Here is a 17,955-nt window from a genome sequence, read left to right as displayed (position 1 = left end):
TGCAACCCCATGGACCTTAGCCCACCAGGCTTCTCCATCCATGGGATTCTCCAGGCAAGAATACTGGAGTGGGTTGCCATTTAGACATATATTTTTAAGATCTCTGTCTCCCATAGGCTCTCAGCAGTATGAGAGCAATCATTCCTCTTTTACTTACTGTTGTATCCTTTGTAACTCTACTAGCATGTTTGGGGTTTATTAGATTCATATGATGAATTTTAATAAAGATTTCTGTACATTTTTTTTACTTTTTGCATAAAAAACAGTATGATACAGAAAAACACTGGGAAAACACATTTTCTTATGGATTTTTCCCCTGGATGTAAATAAATGCTGAGTCAGAATTTTTGAAAGAATGAATGGGATTGGAGCTTGACTGAGTCCAGTTTCAGCTACACATCTGTTGCAGTCTTGATCATTACATCTATGAGTTGCATAAATTCTACAAAATGAATTACTTAAAGGATGACTTTTATTTTAGCACTAGAAATCTTTCAAACAAGGATATTCAATTATTTGCTATTGTCATTACTATATTTGATGCTAGTAACATGATAATCTTCTGAGATCAATAGTATTGAATCAAGCCAATATTTATTGGACAAGTATATATTGCTTTTAATTCCAGAAAAATTTAAATATCCAAGAAAAGCACTTGTAGAATATGACAAGCTAATCTTTTTTTTTTTAATATAGGCTTACCAGGTAGCACTAGTGGTAAAGAACCTGCCTGCCAATGCAGGAGGTATAAGAGACGTAGGTTCGATCCCTGGGTCGGGAAGATGCCCTGGAGCAGGGCATGGCAGCCCACTCCAGTATTCCTGCCTGGAGAATCCCACGGACAGAGGAGTCTGGCAGGCTACATTCCATGAGGTCACAAAGAGTCGGACATGACTGAAGTGACTTATCTCACTCAACGTAGATTGTCATTGTGCGAGGACAAATGTGTGATACATGGATGGAAGAACAAGGGTGAGAATAGTCAAGATATTTTACAGAAGAATTAAGTATGGCATACAAAATATAAGACAGAAAGTCTTATTTAAAGACATAAAACTAAAACAGTATTGTGCTTGTAACCAGATGGACAAACAGAATACATTTGAAAAACAAAACTATACAAATACCGAAACCTGATGTATGACAGAGTTTTATTTTATATCATTAGGAAAGGATGGAATTCTCAATAAATTACATTGAGAACAGAAATTGTGACACTATCTAAATCATCAAAATCATTATCATCATCATGATTATAGTATATTAAAAGTTTAAAAGTTAAAGAAAAAATTACAAAGGTTTCTAAGGTAGTATAAGAATATTTTCTCAGGGTAGTGACCCTATAGACACTAAATTTAAAGGAAGAGATTGCTAAAGTAGATTATACTGAAACAAAGAACTGTTCATCAATAAATAAATAAAAAGGAAATAAAAGCCAAAATCTGGGAGAAAATGTTTGCAACACAACATAACTGACAACAAGCTCATTGCCAAGATATATAAATATCTCCTAAGAATCAATAAATAGACAACACATTTTTTATAAAAGGCAATGATTGTAATAAGCACTTAGAAAACATACTTAAAAGCATTGAGACAACTGAAATGGTCAATAGACATATATAAAAGTGTTCAACTTCTTGGAAATCAGAGAAATGTATATAATTTAAATCAAAATTAGGCAGCACTTATATATATGTCAGATTAGCAAAAATAAAGGAAAAAAGCGAGTCTGGTGGAAGAATGTGTTAAAAGAGCAAGGTCACACATGGTTGTAAGAACTGAGATGACCTTAGTCCACTCAGCTATCAGCACAGAAAACTAAGGTGACTGGTATCATAATAACTATTCCAAGAGATACTTGCTTATGAAGATAAGGCTTTAAGCTAAAAAAAAAAAAAAGGCTTTAAGCTGATAAACAACTTTGCTCCAAGAAATTTCTGTGAACCAACACGTACAGACAAAGAGCATGCTTGTCTATGCAGACACTTCTCCTCTCTGGACAATATGTTGCTCACTTAGACAAACAGCTTATGAATCAAGCAATTCTCTTATCACTGTGTCTACCAATCAATCCTAAACTATTGCCATTTTTCCCATTAATGGTTATTTCTCTCAATTAAAACCTTTAGAACTCAAGCCTGGGCATTCAAGTCTCCTGTTAATATAAATATTTTCCTCAGAATACTCCTTCTTGAGATACTGTTAATACTAAGATTCACTCAAGGTGATGTCCTTCCTTTAAATTAGTGTAATAAACTTTGCTTCAGCAGTAGACTATTCTAGTGGTCTTTGGGGGATTCGGAGTCAACTATTCTAGTAAAGGGCTTCATTAGGAGCTCAGATGGTAAAGCATCTGTCTGCAATGCAGGAGACCTGAGTTCAATCCCTGGGTCTGGAAGATTCACTAGAGAAGGATATGGCAACCCACTCCAGTATTCTTGCCTGGAGAATCCATGGACAGTGGATCCTGGTGGGCTATGGTCCATGGGGTCACAAAGAGTCACACATGACTGCACAACTAACACACACTAGTAATTTAGCATCATCAACAAAGCTACAATATTAATACACTTATGTACCAGTAAATCCATTCCTGGGTATATATACTAGAGAAAATCATAGATTGAGACCTGTGCAAAAAAAATATTCTTAATAGTTGTTGGAAGCAATCCAAATGCTCATCAATAGTAAAGCAATGCATAGACAGATTTAGCATATTTATGCAATGGAAAGTTTTACAGTTATGAAAATAAACTACAGGGATACCTACAGATGTAAGTAGAGAGGTTTTAGCTTGGGAGGAGAGTGCTTATGTCAGGCGCAGCATCGGAATGTATATCTGCATAATTTAGAAGATAAATTGGAAACTGGTGAGGAAGTGACCTGTTACCTATGCCCACCTTTCATATGAAATTGTCCCTATTGGTGTGGATGAGAAGAAGCCTTGAACAGAGAGAAAGCAACCATATTGTTTTAGTTTATTTCCCTGTTGTGCTGTAAACTGCTTTTTTAGTCATTTGTTCAAAAAATGATCAAACAGACCCAGAGATAAAGCAGGAGACAAAGCAAACCTAGTCCCTGCCCTCGGGGAACTACATTCTAGTGGAGGGAAGACAAATAAAATAATAAAGGCTAAATTAGGGATGTAGAGAAAAAAGAGAAAGAATTTTAAGTCAGAAAAAGTAAGGACTTTGAAGAAAAAGCTGTGTGAGAAGGCAGGGGTGAGCATGCATGCATTCTCAGGCAGTCATGTCTGACTCTTTGTAACCCCATCGACTATAGCTTGCCAGGCTACCCTGTCCATGGAATTTTTCAGGCAAGAGTACTGGACTGTGGTTGCCATTTTCCTCTTCCAGGGAATGAGGAAGGATGTTATTTTATATAAGGTACTTGGGAAAGGTCTCAGAAACAAAGAGATACTTAAACGGAGACCTGAAGGAAGCATAGGAATGAGCCACATGGATATTCAAGAGAAGAGTCCTCTACACAAAATTGTGTGTGTGCTAAGTCACTTCAGTGGTGTCTCTTTGCAACGCATTGGTTCGTAACCCATCAGGTTCCTCTGTCTATGGGGATTCTCCAGGCAAGAAAACTGAACTTAGTTGCCATGGCCTCTTCCAGAGGATCTTCCCACCCAGGGATCGAAAAAACAACTTGTATGTCTCCTTCATTGGCAAGCAGATTCTTTACCACTAGCAACTTGGGAAGCCCTTTAGACAAAGGTAGCCTTGAAGAAGAAACATACTGCATTGTTTGAAGAACAGTAAAGAGTCCAGTGGAGCTTGAGAAGAAGTGGGAGATGAAGTCAGAAAAGTCTTGGGTTTAAATTTTTGACCAATAAGGGGGTAAACTCTTCCCCCTTCTTTACCTAACTTTCATGAGACCTTTCTGTCAGTTCCATGGAAATAAGAAAACTGCTGTCTATTAAAATGGCCAACCGGATGCATCTATGTGTTGGCTCTTTCTCTGCTCTTGCTTGAGGTCTTTTAATGCACTGCCAAAACTTCTTTCACATCCCTTATCATATCACTAATTAAATCATATTGTAGTTTTTCTGATTGTCTATATTTCTCAATAGATTTTAAATTCTGTGATAACAAAAACCATATATCTATGCATGCACACACACATATCTTATCTTACTGACCACTGCATTATCTTAGAGCAAAATATGCATACATACTTAATAAATACTGAATGCATGAGAATATATTCTTCAAATGAATTATGGGTAAGATACTGAATGCTATTATGAATAGAGAAACTTTTCTTGTTTACTGAGGCTATTTATGAAAAAAGCATTGAAATGATGATACTCTCTAGAAATTTGAATCAACCACATGTGGTCTATGCATATTTCACCAAGTTACTCAGTCTCTCTCAAACTCAGATTTCTTCTCTGTACAATGAAAATAGTATTTAATGCAGAGTGAATGAAGATGAGAAGAGTGAGAAGCTTATCTACCTGTAAGCTTATTATAAGATAAAAAGAGAGCACATGTATAATGAACAAATAATAATCTTATGCTCCACATTTGAAGCTTTAACATGAGAAGTATAGAGGCAACACTGAATAGTTGCATTTCTTCACAGTTAAGAGTGCTGATAAATTAACATAACTGGAATTTTCTCTCAACCTGATATCACTTTTCCACATCATTTACAGCCTGTCACTTTTTTGATAATAATATATTAATCATCTTTTATTGTGCATCTATGGGTAATCTATGGAGAAGGAAATGGCAACCCACTCCAGTGTTCTTGCCTGGAGGATCCGAGGGACAGGGGTGCCTGGTGGGCTGCCGTCTAAGGGGTCGCACAGAGTTGGACACGAATGAAGCGACTCAGCAGCAGCAGCATGGGTAATCTACATGAAAAATGATTCTTACCAGCTGACAGAAAGAAGAAATGTTACCAAGAGAGGTTCAGTAAAGCCCATATTGTTCCAAAAACCAATAACTTTCTTTTCTTGTTTGAAAATGGTTTTATTATTTCCCCAAGTCATCTGACATAAAACTTGCATTTTTTTCCTATTCTGAAATAACTCTGCTTTCTAAGATTCTCATCAATCTTGTGTTCATGCATTTATTACTTGGTCTTATATCCCCTTAGTGTGGTCATTCTGGGATACCCATCTGCCTTCATACCCTGCTTCCACTGAGTTATCTCTACTCTAGATTAGCCAAAATTATTAATAAAAGCAGCTATGATGAACCATCATTACTTGCTCTTTGTTAGTTTCATTCTTCCAAACCAGGGGTTTTTAAAACATCCACTGTTAGTCTCAGAAAATGTTGATATTGGAGAGAACTTTAAAATATCCAAGAAGTGAAATGTTAAAAAAATAAAAAACACTAATTATGCATAAAGAGAACTATTGAGTTTATCAAACACAAAAAATGTTCTCCATTCTTTCCATGTTTAAAACAGATCACTTTTTTCAATATCCTGTGCTAAAACATAATGGAAAAGAATATGAATAATAATGAATATATATATATATAATTGAATCACTTTTCTGTACATCTGAAATTAACATCACATTGTAAATCAACTATACTTAAATAAAATAAATTTTAAAGAAAAGATGACTTTTAAGAGTATCACTTGCAAAAACTGCTATAGGCAATACTAGTTTGATAAGTCAGCTTGAACAGGTGAAGGAGTCTATAGGCCCAATTGTTTGAGAGAGAAGCTCCATGCAATTCTTAATTCTCTTACTTAATTGTGACCCCCAACCTCCACTGTATTAGTGCAAACATGATGCTTATGCTGAAGCTGAAGCAGGGTGCAGAGTACCTGCTAATAAATGGATCTTCAGAGAAAAAGAGATTCTAGTTATTTAATCGAACCTTTAACAACTCATTAATATAACTGATTAGTGAAAGCCATAGGTTAGGTGTTATGGTGCATTCAAAGGTGGGACAGAAGGGATAAATAACATTTCAAAAATTATAGTCTATTAGAGAAAATAAGGTACATTTATGAACAATTGTAACTCACTACAAAGCTGCCTACATGTTAATGACTGACATAGTGGATATTTTATTATATTTTCTGTTTAGGGGTTTTCTTTGATAGAGTCCTTTGTAAGATAACTGAATGCCATGCATATACTTAGATTCTCATTCTTGTTAAATTTCTTCAAATAATACATTTTTATTAATCTGTTTAAGTTTCTTGAAAATGGTTGCATAATTTATTTTGAAAGTAAAATGGTTTGAATTTAATTGTAGAAGTAGCTATATACAAAGCTAATGCACTTGGATCCCAAAATTAGTACCGAGACAATCTGTGTCTCTGTTCCCAATTGAGCAAATACAGCCATCTCATGGCAACCTTTAAAACTTTAGACACAAGATCCCAAGGCACAGTGGCCATATTTCCAAACACAACTTGGCGAAAAACAGCTTGATTTCGTAATTAACTCATTGAAATAAGGAAAATCTGAAAATGGCAGCTAGCTTGTCCCTAGGGTATTCTGAAGGGCATGAATAAAATAAATGTGAACCATTTCATTAGGGTATCTGAATCTATCTGGATCTTTGCTGAGGAAGTAAACAGGGTAAAAAATGTGAAAAGAAATAGCACATTCTCTCTTAACTTTTCATTGATTTGGGAATTAGTTACTTAGATCAAATAAATATCTTTATGGCATATAAATTAGGTGGCACTTAGGAGTTGTGATGAATATTTTTCTAATAAATTTCTTGTATTTAGATAAAATTTTTCATGGTTTGAGTTAATAATGAAAGATACACTAATTAAATACTTTGTTCATTAGCAGATTCTTTACCGACTGAGCCGAGGGAAGCCCAATGTATTTTACATTTTTTTTTTACATTTGCCATGTCTTCTGAAGTTTTCTGATACACTTTAACACCTTTTCAATGTAACTCTTTATTCCATGTCACACATTTCTCTTATATACTTCCTCTTTCCTTTATGTACTAAACTTGTTAATACAACCTGAACAAATAAGAATTAATGTCATATCTCTACAGGCTCCTAAATATGCATCTCTAATATTTCAATCTTTAATTCTATAAAATACATTATTACTAATATTTCAGCACTTAATAAAAATGTATAGTTGAACATAAATTGAATGTTAGTATTTTTTCCTTTTGTCAAAATTGACAAGGAGAAATTTTAGGATTTGTAAACTATTGCTAAAATTGGAATTCTATAGTTTTATTCAGTAGACTGATCACTGATAGCCATGCCTGATATCAAATATCTCTTAGACTGAGACATAAGAAATCAAATCAAGGAGTGAATAAATGCCAACAGGAAAAATGAACAACTGTTAGAGTGAATATTGTTTCAATATTTATATGGTTATTTCATTTCATTGGCAATCACAGAGTATTGGTTGAAGTCTGCATCAATATTGAAATGGAGAAATAATAATAAGTCTAAATGAATTAATTACCACTTGTTTAGTAAACAAAATCTTTCAAAGATGAAGTTCTTGGGTAAGCGATAAAATGAAATAGAAATACCCTGCTATACACAGAAGAATACATTCAGATGTTTCTATCATTGACAAGAATAACAACTCTTTAAGGGAAGGAAGGGGTTGTAACTTAAAATAGTTTATATTTTTAAGACTGTCTCATATCATAAATATGTTACCTTCTAAAAAACTTAGTTGTTTTGAGGGTACTTCAATTTGTGTGTTCACTTACAGAGCTTCTCACAGCGGGGCTTCTTAAATCAGTGATTCCTTGAAGGGTCTAAGGGTCTAGTCACCTCCTTAAAAGTAGAGGGTCATAACTGATAAGCATTTTAGATCCAGGTTGGCCAATAGGTTTAGCTCATATGTTGAATCCAATCAATACATAATGGCTGTCCAAGATGATGCATTAGGAAAGACTCTGATGATGATTTCCTTAGGATGGCTACCCATGGGACAGGAAAAGTGATTTACTTCATGAATACAGTGAATTTCTTATTTTCTTAACTCCATTAATACTTCATCAGATGCAGTGAAACTGGGAGTAAATGCATTAGCCAAACTCATCTTGTGACTATTTCCCACCTGCATTTCACTCTTTTTTTTCCTCCCTCATCTCCTGTTGCCTTTCAGGTGGTTACAATGACTAGACAGATCAAAGTAATAGCAACTTAACAGAAATGCTTCCATGGCTTAGCACCAATCTTGCCTTTTCTGAAATACTAATTCTTATTAATTTGTAGATAAAAACATTGCTATAATTGGTAGCAGATTTGATGGTTGTCTTTGAAACATTATTGCTACTCTGCAATTTATACTGTTTTGTATCAGCCACATATTGTAAATGGGATTGACTTCAGTTTCAACTGAAAGAAAGATTATTCTAAGCTAATCAGGGTAACTTCAAACCCTTTTCCATTGTGATCAGTTTATGTAAACCAGGCCTAATCCAGTCAGCATATTAATTACCCTATTCACAAATGTAAGATCAATTTAGAATAATAAGATTTCCCCCTCCACCAGCACCCCAAAGCTTTCTAGAAAGTAGCATCATTGCTGTCCTGAAAAATTCACCAGAAAAGAAATCTTCTCCTACTCTGACAGAGTTATGAATAGATATGATACTAAAAACTGCTATCAGGATTATTGTAGCATGGCTAAACCCTTTGACTGTGTGGACCATAACAAGCTGTGGAAAATTCTTAAAAAGCTGGGAGTATAAGACCACTTTACCTATCTCCTGAGAAACCTGTATGCAGGTCAAGAAGCAGTTGTTAGAACCAGACATGGAACAACAGACTGGTTTAAAATTGGGAAAGGAGTATGTCAAGGCTGTATATTGTCACCTTGCTTCTTTACCCTATATGCAGAGTACATTATATGAAATGCTGGGCTGGATGAAGCACAAGCTGGAATCAACATTGCTGGGAGAAATATCAATAACCTCAGATATTCAGATGATACCACTCTTGTAACAGAAATTGAAGAGGAACTAAACAGCCTCTTGATGAATGTGAAAGAGGAGATTGTGAAAAAGATGACTTAAAACCCATCATTCAAAAATCAAAGATCATGGCATCTGGTTCCATCACTTCATGGCAAATAGAGAGGGAGAAAATGGAAACAATGACAGACTTTATTTTCTTGGGCTCCAAAATCAGTGCAGACAGTGACTGCAGCCATGAAATTAAAAGACACATACTCCTTGGAAGAAAATCTATCACGAACCTAGATAGTGTGTTAAAAAGAGAGACATTACTTTGCCAACCATGGTCCATGTAGTCAAAGCTATGGTTTTTACAGTAGTCATGTACGGATGTGACAGCTGGACCATAAAGAAGGCTGAGTGCCAAAGAATTGATGCCTTTGAACTGTGGTGCTGGAGAAGACTCTTGAGAATCCCTTGAACAGCAAGGAGATCAAACTAGTCAGTCCTAAAGGAAGTCAACCCTGAATCTTCATTGGAAGGATTGATGCTGAAGCTGAAGCTCCAATACTTTGGCCACCTGATGCAAAGAACTGACTCATTGGAAAAGACTCTGATGCTGGGGAAGATAGAAGGCAGGAGGAGAAAGAGATGACAGGGGATGAGATGATTGGATGGCATCACCGAGTCAATGGACATGAGCTTGAGAAAACTTTTGGAGCTAGTGAAGGACATGGAAGCCTGGCATCCTGCTGTCCATGGCGTCTCAAAGAGTAGGACATGACTTAGTTACTGAACAACAAGAACTCCACTGGTAAGAAGTACAGTGTAGAGAAGGACAGAGCTGAGAGGATAAGAGATAAGTAGATCTGTTTTCTGCCTGAAGAATGCCTCTTCTAGACTTTTCAATTGCATGAGAAAAATAGAATTATTTTATTTTTATTAAACATTTATACATGGGTATTTATTAATAGTAAATGAAAACCTTCTGATATGTACCTTTTTAAGTTTTGATGCAAATGTTTTTAAAACAGATTACCCTCTCTCCTGTTTTCTTTAAAGTCAGTAAATATATGGATCACAATTCTGTTTCTTGATAACTCAGAAACATAATTGTGATTGTTCTTTATTATTTTATTTTTGAATACAGAAATATGACTATTTGAACCTCCACTAGGCTCACTAGAGCCACTAGAACCTCCACTCCTCAAGGCTGCTGTAATTTCAAATGCAATTAAGTCCTGAATCTTGATTTTTTAATTGAAATATTAAGTCAAAGTAAACATTGTTTATCTATCACAATGCCCTTCAAACAAAAAATTGTTTGATTCCTTTAAATCTAATTCTTTGCTCAGTTACTGAAATTCAATTCAATGTCATAAAAATTTTCGTACTTGTGGAATACATTCATTCTATCCTAAAATACCAGTTACTATGAACTCTTTAAGACAGATATTGGATAACTGAAATTATGACTCTACTAGATGGTAAAAAAAGACAGCTATTTTTGACATTTTCTATATCACACCAACAGCAGAAGAATTTACAGGTCCAAAGATTATTTTTTTTTTAGAAATACAGCAGATATTCAGGTTTCCCTGGAGAAGAAGGTGTACATACATACATATGTAATTCACTGTTTTCTAAGGAATAATACTGAGAGAAATTAGCACTGAGAGACTGTATCATTGATAAATTAATCCCACATTGTATGTGTGTGTGATGTGTGTCTGTGCACACGTGTGCAGGCATGAGGGGATCTTTTATTATAGTCACCCAAAGGAGCAGTGGGTATTGTCCCCATAACATTTCAATATCATGAACAAAGTTCATTATAACAGACTCCAATACACTGCCCAGAATCTTCTTGCTTGTTGTGTTATATTAGATATTTTTTAATAAGTGATCATTGCCTAGGGATTTTAACTTTTTTATTATACAGAGTCTCTGTGTCAATAGCACTTTTTGGAAGGACATTTGACCTGTCTACCGGAGCTGATTTGTTGTGCATCAACTACTCTGCCCTTTGCCTCTTAATTCTACAGTCCTTTGAAAATGATGTTGTCCGAGAATGGTATGACAAGACAAAGAACCTCTTATTAAAAGTGAGGAAAAATGCAGAAATTAACATTAAAATTCACTATCTACATATTAACAGATTTCTGAAATAAGAAGGGCTTGTGTTTAAAGCATACAACATTAAGTTATCACCAAAAAAGTTACTTTTAGGCTACTGCTTCTGGAAATCTATTAGCTCATGAATACAACATGTCTCCAGTATTGCAGGACACTTCCTAAAGTTGGCTCACTGCCTTTAAAAGACTCATAGTATGCAGGTGATCACAGTGCTTCCTATTCTGACTTATATTAATAGCGTATTTATATTCTGTAACAAATATATGCCAAAATCAGTTTTATGTATATATACATACATATATATATATATACACTCAGAGAATAGCAGTTTTTCCAGTTATTTCTATCTTCATATGCAGTAATAACTTCTAATATGTTGGAGCAGAATACTTATACTTTGATGAATAACTTCTTTTTAAAAAAGGAGTCAAATTTTGACAAGTTTATATTGTGTAATAATTTGCTTTGGAGTAATAAAAGTGAAAAAGAAAAACATAATAAATATAAGGCATGACTTTAGAAACTATAATATTTGCACAGTATAATGGAAAACGATAAACCAAATCTCTCTAGGCAAGAGGAAATATAGAGAGTACACTCTCCAACTTTAGTAAATGAAGGTATTGAGTTTAATTACACATTTATAAAGAAAATACACACCTGTAATATTTCCCACTCAAAGTATAAGAAGTTGGTTTAATATCACATCATCTCCCTTGAGTAGTTCTAACCAGAATTCTTTGTTACAAAGTACAATCTCTGCATTGAAAATACTTATTTGGTATATTTTCTGGTTTAGCTCATGGCATAAACACATAGAGTATAGATCTCTATGGAGACATTTGGCATCTAGTAACAATAATTTTATACAGCAGAAAAAAAAAATCCAGAGTTTTTGAAGATAAAAACAAAAGCTTTAAATACGCAGCTTCAAAATAACCTCAGATATACACATAAACAGGATTAAAGAATATCATTTTGTTTGTTCTACTAAATAGGATACAATAATCTCATATTTTATCCAAATAATGTATCAAAACATTAGAGGTACTTGGAAGACAATCAGATTTGCTCATTTGGATTAGAAATCATAGCCAGGTTTTCTAAGCATTTAAAGAACTACACCAGAAATTCTATTAGCTCATGAATACAACATGCCTTTGAAATTCAAGAAAATGAATAAAAAATATTTGGTCTCATCCTTTTCCTCTTACTTTATACAAGACTATGGAGCTATATTTTTAAGCTAGAGCTGAGAATTCTATCTCAAGAGAAATAAAATCATTCTGTATTTTAGTTTGCCTCTATATTCTTTAGTTACAAGTAGGGTTTTTTAAGTTTTTAGCTACCATGCTATAAGAATCAGTATTATAACAACTGATACAACTATAGTTTAATAATGACATTTAAAGATACCTGTAGATTCACATTTTCAAATCTTGTTTTTAAAATTAAACCATGGAATGTTTCAGGCAAGAACAATGATGTGGGTTGCCATTCCATTCTCCAGGGTGTCTTCCCATCCCAGGGATAGAACCTGTGTCTCCAGTATTGCAGGTGGGTTCTTTGCCTGCTAAGTCATCTGGGAAGCCCCCGTTAGCAGACTATGACTCCATTAATCAAAGTGATTCTGGTTAATAATTTCTAAATGAAGATAAACAGTCAAATGTAATTAATATTAACAGAAATGGTTAAAATTTTGAATTATTTAAATATTTTTTATCACTGAGGACACAACCATTAGCCTTTATGCACATGACTGCAAAACTGAGCTTAAATTCATAGCTCTAAGTAAGAGCAAATGCAACTATATTGATAGAATATAAACTATAAGAATTATTGCCTTAAGTTTTAGGATTTACATAAAAACTGCCTTACTCTGCAATGCAATCTCACTATGACACTTTCTCTCTATATATAATGGAAATAAATATTATATGACTCTTACTGTTTTCTCTTGGGACATTGTCCAAATAATTTCAGTAAAAGATTGTATTTTGACATCAATAAAAAAGAAGAAATGTATATCCATTTAAGAATATTTTGAAACCATATACTACTAATAATATATTAATATTACATAATGTATACTAATTAAGAATAAAAGAACTTTTTGTTTTTTTACTTAAATAAGGTGGGAGAAACAATGAAAGAATAAGTTGATATTTCTGGAGGAAGCTCATAAGCAGAATTAGGTCATTTGCTGGTTTCCATGGTACTACATGTATAAAGTATTTTTCTGTTTTATTGAATGCACCATTCATACTCAGAGGTTTTAAAATATAACATGGAAAATTTAGGGTTCCAGAAGAAAAGCACTATTAATTCAATAATATTATAGATAGTACATTTTCTCTGACACTCAAATGCTCTATATTCACATTTGATTTTAAAGCTCTTGTCTTGTAAACATAGCTATAGTGTTTTTGTCTTGTTTAAAATACAAGCCATCATTCATCATTTATTGAATATCTATTATGGCAAAATTTTAGCAATAAAATGATGACAAAATATATTAAATCCCCAAATATATAAAATAAATGTGCTTTGTCGCTCAATCATGTCTGATTCTTTGTGACACCATGGACCATAGCCTGGCAGGCTCCTCTGTCCATGGGATTCTCCAAGCAAGAATTGGAGTGGGTTGCCATTTCCTAGAGGGTGTTATATCAAGTAAAAGTAGATCAAAGTAAGGGATATCAAGATGTGTGGAGCTTTATATGGAACCTATTTGTGGATAATAGGAGAGAACAGAGGATCAGGCATAAATGAAGTGAAAAACAATTTTAAATGTCCAAATAATTGATTCAAAAGTTATAGTGAACGAGGGAATATATTTCTTCTCCAGTAAAAGAAAAAAAAATTGTAAAAATACACAACATGAAATTTACCATCTTAACTGCTTTTAGATGTATAGTTCAGTGGTATTAAATATATTCATGATGTATAATCATCACCACTATCCATCTCCATATCTCTTTTCATGTTTTGAAACTGAAACTCTATACCCAATTAAATAGTAACTTCCACTCCATCTCCCCTCTTGCTTCTGAAAAACCATTCTGCCTTCTGTCTCTCTGATTACAACGTCTTCTAGGAGTCTCGTGTAAGTGGAATCATACAGTATTTTTCTTTTTGTGACTGACTTATTTTACTTAACATAGTGCCCTCAAGGTTTATTCATGTCGTAACAAATGTCAGAGTTTCTTATCTTTTAGAAGTTGAATAATATTCTATTGTATGTACACACCACAGGTTGCTTATCCATTCATCTGTCTATGGGCACTTAGGTCGATTCCATATTTAATTAATTTGAATAATGCTATTGATACTATCGATATGGAGTAAACAAATATCTCTTTAAGATGCCACTTTCAATTCCTTGGGGTATATACCCGGAAGTGGAACTGGTGGATCACGTAGTAACTCTGTTTTTAAATTTTTGAGTTTTCCACAGCAGTACTACTATTTGGCATTGCCACCAATAGTTTGCAGGGGTTCTGATTACTCCAGATCCTCACCAACACTTGTTATTTTCTGCTTTGTTTTGTCTCTTGATGTTAGCCATTTTAATGGGTGCAAGGTGGTGGGTGGATATGCTTTTGAACATTTCTTCCCTCTTATAGTATTGTCTCCCTGTAGATTCCATGGAACATTCTACCTTGGATCATTAGTCCTCTCCATTTTGCAGTTGGTCCTCATTATGAGTACTGTCTGGGTAACACCATCTGAATCATCAGTGATGATCAAAATGCTCCATAACATATGCTACTCAATGCCGTAGTCACTAGCCATATGTAATCACTAAACATGAGAATTGTGGTTAATGAGATGGAAAAAACAAAACCCTAATCTAATATGATTTATTTTAATTAAATTTAAATCAACCTGTGACTAGTGGTGATTATATCAGATAATGCATTTCTAGATCCTAATTCTGAACTCAAACCTCACATGTCCCACTGCTTCCTTTGAATGTCTTATAGCATCCAAAATTCCACATATCCAACATCAAACTCATTATCACTTTTTTCAGGCCAGCCCACAATTTAATTAGTTCAATAACACTAACTTTGTCCAAGATAGAACTATTCAAATGATCCTTTACTATTCATTCTGCTTCATGTTTCATATCTAGTAAATCATGTATCCTGTCATTTAGTCTTATAAATGACTTTCAAATCTACCTTCTGTTTTCTAAAATACATAACATCATTTCTCACATATTACCAACAACAACCGGCTCTTTAAAGAACTCTTGGGGGAAATTCATTGATATTAAGATAAAATTGGGATTCTTAAATTCCTCAAACATCAATTCTCTGGTGAATTCTTCAAATCTCTTGTGCTGTGCCTAATCACTCAGTCATGCCTGACTCTTTGCGATCCCATGGACTGTAGCCTGCGAGGTTCCTCTGTCCATCAGGATTCTCCAAGCAAGAACACTGGAGTGGGTTGCCATACGCTCCCGTCCAGGTGGTCATCCCAACCCAGGGATCAAATTCAGGTCTCCTGCATTGCAGGCAGATTCTTTCCTCTCTGAGCCACCAGGGAAGCTGGAATCTCTTAGCCAGAGGTAAAATCTCTTAGAGCTAAAAGCGTCATCCTCCCCTCTCCCATTCTTTATCCATATTACTATCATATTGTTTAGTAATTATATTGAAATATTTTGCTTACCTTGGACCCACTCCTGTATGTAAATTGTTTTGTAATTTAAGTGTTTTGCTACATCCTTGGCTTATAATAAGCTACAATTAATAGAATGCTTAGATAACTAATAGCATTTTATCAGCTATGTTAAAGATTTAGAAATATAATGAGAAAATTCTTAAGTGTAGAAGGAGAAATAAGCCTATTTCAAAAGATAAATCCATGGTGATTTTTATTCATTTATTTAAAGATTAAGCAGCTAAGATTTATATTGGCATTTCATTTATGTTTAGTCTCTGGAAGAATTAGTTTGGCTTCTATGATAAATTAAAAAAAAACAAATGCTATTTTTAAGGTAATTATAGAGGATAAGAAAAACATCTTCAACATTGATGTAAGATGTGTCCCCTCGGCGGGTTTTATACTGTACCACTTGACTGTAGCTGAAGCCATGATAAATTATATATTTTGGCATCAACAGTGAGCCCCATTTATTATTTTCTTAGGTTTTATGCTTTATAACAAAAAGAAAAATTCCAAGATAAATTCAAACTTGTAAAACACTTCTTTTTTTAAAAAAGAACTACAGGATACATTGGAAAACCAGGATTCAACTCACAACTCACATCCCATGTATAAGTGTCATTTATTTATTATTTGTCTTAATTCAAAAAAGCACCAATGATAAATTCGTAACTTTTTAATACTTAGAAATTTTAATTTAATTTGACATAAATTATATTTGTGAAAAGAAAGGTCTAGAGTGCAGTTAATTTGGAAAAAAATAACAGATTGTATTACATGAATATTTGTATAAGATATATGTATTTATTGTATTTATTTAATTAGATAACATTAAATACATAACTGTGTTATAGTGGTGTGTATCAAGTTAAAATTTCCGCTGGGAGAATAAGGACTAGTATCTTCAATATTTCCATTACTTCTGATTTCTTGAAAATGGTTTAGTAGTGATATAATATCAATAATAGCTGTGCTTTATCATTTTACAAAGTGTTCCTCAGATTTCATATTATTTCCATAATTGGCAGTAACAGAATTTATACCTATCTGTAACTTTTTTGTTAAAAATCCAGTGCTATTATAATAATATACTACTATGTGAAATAGTAGTATACCAAACATGTGATATACTCTGATAATACCACTATTATCGCTACTAAAACAAAATATTCTAAAGACCTCAACCCTTCACAAATGAAATTTTATACTCCATTTGTACACATTAACTTGTTAATATATTCTCAGCATTTAATTAATTAATTTAGTTATATATTTTCATGTCTAATTATTGTTTATTTTCACATTGTATAACACAAGGAATATAACCCATATTTTATAACAACTATAAATAGAGTAAAATCTTTAAAATTTTGAATTACTATTGTATACATATAACTTACATAATACTGCATCAACTATACCTCAATTAGAAAAAGAATTGATTTTTTAATATAATCATCAGTTATTGGTCTGTTTGATTTTGATAGAATTGCTTATCTTAGTCCATAGTAAAATAATAGGAGGTACTTAAAATCCTTTCTAGTATACTCTAAAAATGAATATATATAGATTTCTCTTGAATGGCTATTTTCCTTTCCTCCATTTGCTAACTGAAAGAACAAAACCTCAACTTTTTCATGAATACATTCCTCTCTTACCTTGGTAATGGTCTCATGAAGATTGAAAAAAGGATCCATTTCTTCAATTTTAGTTGCATGTTTAGGAAAAAGAGCCTCAGAGAGAAAACTTGGACCCTGTGGAAAACCAGAAAATAAGCATTTTAAACTCTTCATTGATTTTGTTTTTCAAGTGCTTACTGGATTTTCTTTAAAGCTACAAAAAGACTCTAAATTTTGTCAAGGTTTCTGTTGACTGTTGAGTTTCATTCTACTGATCTAATTAATCATGAGATATTCATAAACTAAAATAAGCAGATTCTATAACTCAACATTATTTGTATTTATCAAAGGATGTTTTCTTTCTCAGAAAATATCATTATTTGCATTTCATAAAAAGGGGTGGGGGACGAATTGCAAACTTATTACAGAGTAAGATACCTTGACTGCAAAACCATATCTGAAACCCCTTTCAGATATGGTTTTGCAATTTAATTCTTTAAGCAAGCATTAAATTCTATGCTTAAAGGCTAGTAGAACGGAATGCTTTTGAATGAAACAAAGTCTTGGCAACGAGGTGCATAATATTATAAATATTACAAAACTTCAAAACTATAGTAAGATATATTTCAGATAGAATG

General features: G+C 33.4%; 1 protein-coding gene across 8 annotated transcripts in view; it reads right to left on the bottom strand.

The window, feature by feature from the left end:
• Positions 1–17,955, bottom strand: part of NAALADL2 (N-acetylated alpha-linked acidic dipeptidase like 2) — a 1,495,786-nt gene that overhangs the window by 217,940 nt on the left and 1,259,891 nt on the right. For all 8 annotated transcript variants that reach the window (XM_043875325.1, XM_043875329.1, XM_043875328.1 and 5 more), the window contains one exon: positions 17,357–17,452. In XM_043875325.1, the coding sequence (XP_043731260.1) occupies positions 17,357–17,452 (96 nt within the window). The remainder of the gene's footprint in view (positions 1–17,356; positions 17,453–17,955) is intronic.

The sequence above is a fragment of the Cervus elaphus genome, chromosome 19, assembly GCF_910594005.1.
Source record: "Cervus elaphus chromosome 19, mCerEla1.1, whole genome shotgun sequence".
NCBI classification, from domain to species: domain Eukaryota; kingdom Metazoa; phylum Chordata; class Mammalia; order Artiodactyla; family Cervidae; genus Cervus; species Cervus elaphus.
Note: the sequence above shows the minus strand (reverse complement) of the source record. Positions and strands in the feature narration are given on the sequence as shown.